Source organism: Squalius cephalus, assembly GCF_949319135.1.
Source record: "Squalius cephalus genome assembly, chromosome: 8".
Taxonomy (NCBI): domain Eukaryota; kingdom Metazoa; phylum Chordata; class Actinopteri; order Cypriniformes; family Leuciscidae; genus Squalius; species Squalius cephalus.
Window position 1 is genome coordinate 15,623,379 of NC_137129.1, and position 10,060 is coordinate 15,633,438.

The following is a 10,060-nucleotide window of genomic DNA, read 5'->3' on the forward strand; positions in this document are numbered from 1 at the left end:
CAGAAAACCAATATTTTTTCCCCAACTCAACCGTTAAATGGAACTAATAATGTTTGAGACTAAATCTGTCTCACTTTTCATGCTGTGTCTCAGGGTTCAGTATTAAATACCTCACTGATCTCAACTGCAATAGAGTGCCAAAATCAAGAAATGAGGCTCCATCATCCTGAAGTCAATCGTTTTTTTTTTTATTAGTTTTTAGTTGCCTGAAGTAAGGTCTGTGATTAACTAGCTGAAGGTATTTTCTTGTTTTATACTACAACATAAAATACATCAGTAATACCTCCTTGTGATTTTTTTTTTACTTTAAGGGTTTCTAACAAGTGTCTAAATGGGACTACAGAGGTTGTCGGGGACATTAAACTTCTTCATGCTGAAACTCATCTAGTCCCTAGTCCACTTTCACAGCCTCAATGAGTTTATAATCGCACTCTTGCAATTCTAACTCAAACTTTCGGGGGGAAAAGTTTTTAAATAAAGACTGAAATGCCACGTACATACTGCAGTTAAATTCGGTTGTCAGTTCACCTTTTAGTGTTGCCATTCTGACCACACACAGTTCAGTATTTTACGGACGCATTCTACAACCAAATGAAAAATGCAGGTAGTGACAACCGCCTTTACAAAAATTCAGTTTGTACGGAATTAAAATTAACAACTAGTTGTTAATATCATATTTAAACATGTATCAGATGTGTCTCATCTGTATGTGTGTGGTACAAGAAAACCACAGGGAAAGTGGTATGAGCTCATTTGTGTTGCCAGATCTTGCTAGAAAAAAAACAGATTGTGTCTCTTCAGAAAACTAAACCACTCAATTCATTTGGATTAGTTTTATGATCTCTTTATGAACTTTTTGAAGAGTCATGGAGGGACAGAAAGCTCTCAGATTTCATCAAAAATATCTTCATTTGTGTTCCGAAGATGAACGAAAGACTTGCGGGTTTTGGAACGACATGAGGGTGAGTAATTAATGACAGAAATTTTATTTTTGGGTGAACTAATCCTTTAATGGTGACGTTGAAGTCATGCAACCATGGTATAGTTCATTTAGTATCTGTAATTTTCACCTTCATTCAGCTTTTTACTTCTGGTGATTGAATTTAGGCTTCAAAATTCATAAAAGTTGTGTTCATTTGTGAAGATTATCATGATGATTATCCTAAACTTTTGTTGGTCACAGAGCTTTATTTTCTGCAATAATCCAAACAACAGGGAACCAGGGTGATGTGAACTTACAAAAATACATCATCACTGCAGTACTCTACAGAGAAAATAAAAGGTACCTCTTCAGACAGGAAGGCCGGTTCTCCCATGGAGGCGCTGGCACAGGGTCCAATGTTCAGTATGCTGTCACAAACCTGGACATAAGCATCAGATGGCCCGTCAAATCAAGTTCAATACATCGTTTCGTACAGGCAACAACATTTACAATGTACATATGTTGTATTCACAGTCCCTAATATTGTAAATGAAATGTTACAGAGATCAGATTAGATAGGACCTCACCTCAAATGAGTATGTAGCCAACTGAGTGCCTGACTGAGCCTCACTCCCGTACACCTCAATTTCATCAAGCTCATCAGGTAGATTCGCCTTACCTGAACACAGCAACTCACACACATATATCCAAAACACACTAACACAAATATCTGTTCATGTAAAACACTGCGATTAATTACACTACCTGCCCAGTTAGTCATGGAATCCACACGCTTCTTTTTATTTGGAGGCTCTTCCTGGAAGACAGAGGCATTTAATATAAGGGAAGAAGCTTCAGATTCGTTTTACAAAAGATTTTATGTTTAAAGGGGACATTTCATGAAAAATGTATTGTGAATGACAAAACTATCATTTGGCTGGATCTCAGCATTAGAAAAAGTGGCTAAATCTTATTTTTAACAAGATATTTGATCATTTTGGTCAAATCTTAACAGTTTATGTGACTGGCAAAACCAGAAGTGTATAAAAAACAACTGCAGTGATGGACAACTTACTGCTGCAGCATATGTGCGTTCATTCCTGAACGTGCACTTTTAGTGTACATCTAAATACACTACAACATATTTTTTAATATATATATAATTGCAGATATTAATGAAATAAAAGTCCACAAGTGTACTTAAAGAGAGTTCAATTTCATGACTATGTTTCTTAAGACACTTAAGTACACTTTTAAAAAGTGCACTTTCGAATAATGTAAAATTAAAAGTTTTGTTTTAAAGTACATTTTAAATCATTGTCCTAATCTTTTGTCATGCTTTAAACTAAAGTACACTTATTTTGATGTGTTGACTAACATACTAAAGCACATGTAAAGAGCTTGATTTTAACTGTAGTGTAAAATTCAATAAAAAGTTAATAGCCTTTAAATGTAGTAAATTGCAACATTATCATTTCAAATGTGTAATTACAAATATATTAATACAATTCATGACATTAAAGTATATTTTAATTTCCCATAACTGCTTTCCAGTACATTCAGCAGTACACTTTAACCAGATTTCAAAAAGACGATAGAAGTAATTATGAATTTACATATAATATTATAATACATTTTCATTTGCTTGCAAATAACATGCAATTGACATCATATGACCTGTCAAATCTAGTTCAATTAACATGCAATTAAGTGTCATTTAGTTTGCACTGAAGTATATTCTATAAAAGTATGTCATTTCCGTAATAAGAACTCTTTTTAAAAGTATGCTAAAGGGATGTTTTCTTTACAAGGGATCACACACACCTGTTTCTCTTTATCCTCATTCTCTTTGCCCTCTTCTATAAGTGTTTCCTGAATTTTCTCTGTGTATCTGAGCAGCAGAGAGTTGCCCAGACGAGAGCCTAAGAACAGATAACCGGCCTCCATTGTCATCATCTGAGAGGAGAGAGATGGAAGGAGCGTGTGAGTGTCTGTGAGCAAGCACAGAGGATTGAAGTCTGATGTTTTCTAAGACTGTGAAGTATGTTTTAAGTGGTTTTGACACAGCGAAACACTCACACAGGTGGTCAGGACACTGGCAGCAGCCTTATCGAAGTGGAATGCCCGCACACTCCTCATGCCATCTGTGATGAGCGTCAACACGTAACTGCACACACGAAAAGACACTCAGTCAAGAAACACTTCAAATGACCAGTTTACACCAATCCAGTTTTATGGTCATAAAAACAAAAGATCTCACATTTCTCCTCCTTTTAGTGAGATAACCATCTTATCTGAGGTAATGAAGGATGCTTGAGAACAATCCAGTGTGATCTTCACTTCCTCCTGTGGCTCTAAAGAGCAAAAAAGATTTAATGGAAACATCAAAATGAATAAAACTCATCAATTACGGTAGTAATCATAAAGACTTTATGAAAAAGTCCCAGAAGCACTTACTCAAGGGGAAAGCTGTGGTGCCATTGGTCTGACTGTTGAGTGACACTCCAAAAGGAGGAACACTCTGGTTTAGATACAGCAAGGAATTCACAGCGAACACCACAACTCCACCTGAAGAAAAAACACAACATTATCATGCAAAGAGCTTCACGGGTTGGATGCTGGGATGCTGGAGTTTTCATGTATACTGGACACTGACATGCTGTTCCTTCACTTTCCTTCCTAATTTATACATGTCTACAAAACTCAACAAAATTTCAAGCATTTAAGCAGGACCGTTTGAATCAGAAGGTCTTCATGTTCCTGCTGTCACATTTAAATGTTTAAATTATATTAATCATACTAAAGCATTTAGAGATAATATTGGTTCAGATTCATATAGTTGAAATACAGGCTTTTAAAACGTTAAAAGTTAAAATAAGACTCAAAAATGTAAACATTACACACGAAGAACTCTAAATATTCTTTTTCTGATTTGATATAGTAAAATTTATTCACTAAGTGTAAGGAAACTGTTCCCAATCTCTATAAAATACAAACTGTCACCATAATACAGTGGTTCTCAACCAGGGGTCCGGGGTCCACTAGGGCCTCAGCAAACTTCCAAGGAGTCCTCAAGATGACTTACAACGAATTAAAATACGACAAAATATAAAATATTTCAAGATGTGTCTTATTTAAATTCACCGCCATCAACAACTGTTTGTGTTCTTTTGAAGAACCAGAATTCCAACAGTCGTGGAAAACTTGGATACATGAGGAAGGCTAATATAAAAAGTGTGATTTCTAGACCCATAAAAGTCAGGTCAATTAATGAATAAACATCTTACTAATTAGTTCTAAAATATTTTATCGGGTGGAAATTAAGTTTAAAATATTGTAAAACAATCCCTAATACTTATCCAGTAAATAAAGGATGACTGGTAGAGTCCTAAAACTTCTTGAATCCTGAAAATGAATTATTCTAATGATTTCATTATTAATTAACAAAAACAAGGGGTGCAAATAACTGTAACTTCCCAAAATAACTGTAAAAAGGACGAACTGTACACTTTACAGTTCAAATAATACCTTTTGAAGGTTAATCACATTAAATCATATCTCAATTCCTGTTTTCTGTTGCCAAATTTAAGAGCTCTTGAAATGATAATTAAGAATTTTCTTAAACCATTTATATTTAAGATATTTAAGACTTTTTATTGCTTTAAATAAAAAGTAAAATAAATAAACTGAATTTAAGATTTTTTAAGGACCCGCAGGGACACTGTGGGGGAGTCAAAAAGGTTAAGAATCACTGCCATAAAACCAGAGATTAATGTCTACATGACAGGTAGAGGCAAGTATGGAAGACATTTTACCGATGGGTTTGGGAACAGCCATGACCTGAGTGCAGTCAAAGGGCAGGTTACTCAACGACCAGATGACTGGATGAACCTTCTGCATGATGTTTAGAGAGATTGCCACGATACTGCACGTGTCCTGACGAACTGCTACACGCCTAGCCACAACAAACACATCTGTTTATCAGCATGTGGAGAGATGCCTCAATAAAACTCATACCCCTGGATTTCACAGACAAGGCTTAAGCCTAGTCCCTGACTGAAATGCATGGTTGAGCTGTTTTAAATGAAAGCAACTTGCACTGACATATTTTACAATAAGTCATTGTCATTGTTTTGCCTCAAGATGCACACCAGTAATTCTAAGGCATTTTTGTAAAAGCTACTTAAATGCCCAAATTGAACTAAGGCCTTATCCTGGCTTAATCAAAGCCATGTCTGTGAAACCAGGCCTAAGTGTGTCATGCTAAAGACTCATTGCATATGATTGAGACAGGAAATGTATATGTAATGAAGTGCTGATAAGCAGATAAACAGTCATACCCCGGCCACGTCTGATTGGGCTCAAACAGAATAAGAAGTGTGGGCTCGTAGTAACCATGGAGAAACTTCATATCGATGATGTTTAGGAGCTTCTCATCCAGTTCACGAACATCAATTATGTAACTGGGTAGAAAACTCGATTTCTGCCTGAAAGAAGAGAAACATTGTCATTGAAATCATGTTGCAAAAAATTACTAGTTTCATTTTAATAGAGTCTGATACACTACTGTTCTTTCAGTCTTTTTTGAAAGAAATAAAGCATTAAATTGACCAAAAGTGACAGTGGAGACATTTATAATGTCACAAAAGTTTTCTAATTCAAATAAATGCAGATATAATAAATAAATATAATATAATATAATCAAATAAATTCTTTTGAACTTTCTATTCATCAAAGAATCCTGAAAAAAAAAAAATCAGGTTTTCCACAAAATTACTAAGCAGTTCAACTGTTTTTAACATTGATAATAAAAAATAAATGTTTCTTGAGCAGCAAATCAGCATATTAGTATGATTTCTGAAGGATCACATGACACTGAAGACTGGAGTAATAATGCTGAAAATTCAGCTTTGTCATCACAGGAATAAATTACATTTTAACAATATATTAAAATAGAAAACGGTTATTTGGAATTGTTATAATATTTCACAATATTACTGTTTTACTGTATTTTTGATCAAATAAATGCAACTTCATACAATAACATAAATTGCAAATTTTTGAACGGTAGTGTAATAATTTTAAAATGTGTGCAAATATTTGTTTGTACCCCTCTCCCACAATCCCCTCTTGATCATCAGTCAGCGTGTCCCTCCTGAAGGGCAGAACCACCAGGCAGGTGCCGTACACCAGCATGACAGCGCAGCGGTTTTCTGGGTCCACTCGCACCATTGGAATGTGCACATTCTGAACAAACCCTTCCTAAAGTGATCCAGAGATACACCACAGATCAATCAAAACACACATCTTCGCAGAACAGCAGTTCAACACATGCTCATGAACGCAATACACACTCTCAACTCTGGTTCCTCAAAATAGTGCAGTGACAAAGTCTTGAGGTCATGTGTGCCTGGATCATACTCCACAATTGAGAGCTGAAAGGGGGAAAAAAACATGCAAACATTAGATTGACTTATTATTTAAACTCTCTTCAAAGCTTTACTTTTGCAGGAAGTAGCTTTGATGTAGCCAAACGTACCTTGGCATCTTTGAAGCTCAGAAGCAAGGCGTCTCTGTTGGTGGCCGCGAGCTGAACACTGGCCATGGACATCACATTTCCAAAGAGAGAGAAAGACGCCACCTGCTCCAGTTTCTCTTTACGACTCTTGCCATCTACAAGGTTTATTATTGAACATAATAATAATAATAATCAAATCCATCTTAATCTACAGAATACTTGATTATGGATAATAAAATTAAAAGACCTACCTGATGGCTTTTCTGATTTGGAAGTGCTCTAGAATGAAATTAGAACAAATGATTAATATTTACATTAGTGACTTATATATTTTAAAAATCAAAGAAAACCAAACAAAGTGGCATTTATTTTACAGTAAAATCACACTCACACTTCAGGTTTAAAATGATAAAAACAAATACTCGTAATAATTACGATTTTTTAAAAATGTTTTTGAAAGAAGTCTCTTATGCTCACCAAGGCTACATTTATTTTGTCATAAATACAGCAAAAAAAAATATTATTGTGAAATATTACAATAAGGCTATATATTTGGTGGTCATTGAGGAGATTCCTCCTTCCATATGTAAAGTGCTTAAAGTGATATATAAATGTAACGAATTTATATACATGTATATCTGTGTGTGTGTGTGTGTGCCACACTTGTGGTTCCTCTGATAGGACACCTATGTGAACTGGCCTCACTTATCCACTTTCTTAAATGACAGTTGCTGTGTCTAAATATCTTCGTACATTTCATTTGACAGCTTTACTTAAGCAGAAACATAAAACACTCTCCAACCTCACCTCTACATCATAAATGATCCTGTAGACATACAGCTGAGATGTCCCTGCCACCACCAGGTTTTTCTCCTGGCTGGAAATGAAGTTGCAGTACACGGCAAACTCCACAGCAGTGGGCGGATGAGCCTGACGGTAAACCGCATACATGATGAAGAGCAGCTCCTCTCAGAGTCAGCAGCACCTTACGAACCAAACACAGTGTGAAGACTACAGTGTCATAATCATACTGATGATGTTTGCTTCATATCTGACTCTTTACAAGCTGTACAGTGGGACTTTATATTCTCTAACACTAACACACAACCGATAATGCGCTAAATTTACACACTCGCTGATTTATTTGATCGATTTAATGGTTTCTACGCATATTTGAACGTTTTATTGACATTATTTGCATCTCAAGCATGTCCTGCTAACATGCTAGCTAGCTGTATTTGATCATAATAAACAATATGTAGATACGCAAAATAAACTCTAACATACCTGCGAATTATTATGCAAATTTTAAAATGAGCCCTTTGACCACTGGGTCTCATGAATATAGATATTTAACACCAAACTCAGCACATTATCAGCACACTGGACAGCACTTTTTATTCATTACACATCCCAGGATCACTCGCGCCAGCAGTGCTGCGCTGAAATGTGTCCGACATGCGCAATGTGCGCAACATGGGTTCCTGCCACTATGAGGAATAATCATAGGGGAATAATGCGCATTTTTACTCACCCTACTTTGAATTTATCGATCGATAAATAGAGTATTATTACCGGTAGTATTTTAATAAATATAAAGTCAGGTAAACAGTCAGTAATAAAATAAGAACAACTGAACAAATTACAAGCAATAGCACATAAATACAACCAGGACAGGACTGAGGGGGCTGGGGGCCCCTGGGCTTGTGTTTATGTTGGGGCCCTATCTACGCTACAAATGACCTCAACTAGAACATGGAGTAGCACAAAATACACAAAAATTAAAATATGATTTGAGATTCCTAGAACAATTAATATGCAACGTGCCTATAGTCAAAGTTTAGAGGTAATATTAAATCGACATTATAAAATACAGGATGTGTTCTCTCAGTTGAGAGAAGATATAGACCCTGAAATAACACTGAGCAATAAAGCCAGAGATGAACAGGTTTTTTTTTTTTTAAATGTATTGTCATATCTGTGTCCTCTTATGTCAGATTCTTACATTTAATCAATAAATTCAATCCGAATAAAAAGTATGGCTATTACCAATCAAATCGAGTATTAACAAAATCCATCTTTGTATTTACACTTAATGCAGCTCAAACAGAGCATGAATGGATTTACACTGCAATCATAATTGCATAATCCGTGTTAATGCATTAATAATTAATTAATTAATTAATTAATTAATTAATCAATTACTGTTTTTTTATTTACTTTTCCTCCAAAAAGTAAAGGATTACTCTTAATTTTTCTTTCTAATTACCTACTTCCGATGTAATTCCTGTATAGACTACATAACAATTCTATATAAAACAATAGATCATTCAAATTATGTTAAAATGTAATGTAACCGTCTTCCTTTAAATACTTTGGTCAGTTCAAGAATAATTTCTGCAATTTTATAGTAATTATTTGAAAGAATTAAAAGAGCAGTTTCAGTTACCACTAACAGTAATAGTACAACAAAAATATTATATAAAAAGTTTTTTTGGCGGAAGCATTTGGCGGAGGTGAAGTGTAGGCGGAGTTTCCTGTGCAGCGCTAGCGCTACTACAGCAGTTCGCCGCGAGTCTTCAAACTAGCCTACACGAGCAGCCAGCAGGTGGAAGTATATAAGCTAATACTAATAATAAAAATAAAACAACATTTATCCTACAGGCAGAAGTTTATAAGCTAATAGGCTACTAATAAAAAAAAAAAAAAATTATCCTACCATGCTACTGTAAAAGTTGCGTCAGCATCAGGTCAGCATGCGCGTTAGGTCTTTGCACACTGAATCCGAAATTTTCGCATGCGTTTTTTCGTATCCGTCATTCTGTGGCTCTAAACTGTCAAAACACCATTCAAACCCTTGTTACGGATGCGAAAAACGCAGAAATTCGATTCGATTTTTTTTTTGACGGACGAAAGTTTCGGAGGCAGTGTAAAAGTGTGATTGACATAACGTGAGGTCGTATTTATTTTTTAACGTGCGAAAATTTCGGACTCAGTGTGCAAGGGCCTTTATGCTTAACAATAATAAACGTATAACTCGATGTCAGCCGCATTCTGAGTCTGACAATGTCATTCGTTTTTATCCAATGCCATAGCAAGTTTTATTGGCTTGGGGAAATACATCTAGTGAAAGGAAATTGTAAGTCCATGTCCAACTCTAAATTGTAAGGAATTTAAATCTTTGATTTCATTGTAACACTTTACAATAAGGTTCATTTGTTTACTATTCATATTAACTAACATGAACTAACCATGAGCAAAACATTTAGGCTACTGTAGGCCTATTAATAATACAACTGTAAATTGTTTGTTCATGTTATGTAACAGTCAGTGCATTAACTAATGGTAACAAATACAACTTTTGATTTTAATAATGTTTTAATAAATGCTGAAATTAAAATTAACTTTATCGAAAGACTTTAGAGACTTTCTACAGATATATCTACGACAAACATTGAATTCAATTGCAGTATTCGGTCTCCATAATGGCGCTGTTTAGCAGTGTATTTAGACAAGTGTTTTGCTCACTTGCGCAGAGAGGGGACACCTCAGAGAGCACAGCAGTGTGCAGAGCAAGAATTAGCGGCAGTTGAGAAACTTCCAGAGGAGTGTGAGGCCTT

At 35.3% G+C, this 10,060-nt stretch overlaps 1 protein-coding gene across 2 annotated transcripts in view; it reads right to left on the reverse strand.

Annotated features, from left to right (window-relative positions):
* cpsf1 (cleavage and polyadenylation specific factor 1) overlaps positions 1 to 7,881 on the reverse strand; it is a 19,387-nt gene extending 11,506 nt beyond the window's left edge. The window contains exons 1-15 of one of the 2 annotated variants that reach the window (XM_079880077.1): positions 7,728 to 7,881; positions 7,248 to 7,425; positions 6,692 to 6,719; positions 6,462 to 6,595; positions 6,277 to 6,357; positions 6,033 to 6,184; positions 5,263 to 5,409; positions 4,738 to 4,877; positions 3,380 to 3,490; positions 3,183 to 3,276; positions 3,002 to 3,089; positions 2,747 to 2,878; positions 1,688 to 1,739; positions 1,510 to 1,601; positions 1,287 to 1,361 (exon numbers count right to left, since the gene is read on the reverse strand). In XM_079880077.1, coding sequence (XP_079736203.1) covers positions 1,287 to 1,361; positions 1,510 to 1,601; positions 1,688 to 1,739; positions 2,747 to 2,878; positions 3,002 to 3,089; positions 3,183 to 3,276; positions 3,380 to 3,490; positions 4,738 to 4,877; positions 5,263 to 5,409; positions 6,033 to 6,184; positions 6,277 to 6,357; positions 6,462 to 6,595; positions 6,692 to 6,719; positions 7,248 to 7,391 — 1,470 coding nt within the window. In that variant the 5' untranslated portion in view covers positions 7,392 to 7,425; positions 7,728 to 7,881. Of the gene's footprint in view, positions 1 to 1,286; positions 1,362 to 1,509; positions 1,602 to 1,687; positions 1,740 to 2,746; positions 2,879 to 3,001; positions 3,090 to 3,182; positions 3,277 to 3,379; positions 3,491 to 4,737; positions 4,878 to 5,262; positions 5,410 to 6,032; positions 6,185 to 6,276; positions 6,358 to 6,461; positions 6,599 to 6,691; positions 6,720 to 7,247; positions 7,426 to 7,727 lie in introns of both variants that reach the window. The other variant, XM_079880076.1, reaches the window with a different exon arrangement.
* Between the last annotated feature and the right edge of the window lie 2,179 nt (positions 7,882 to 10,060).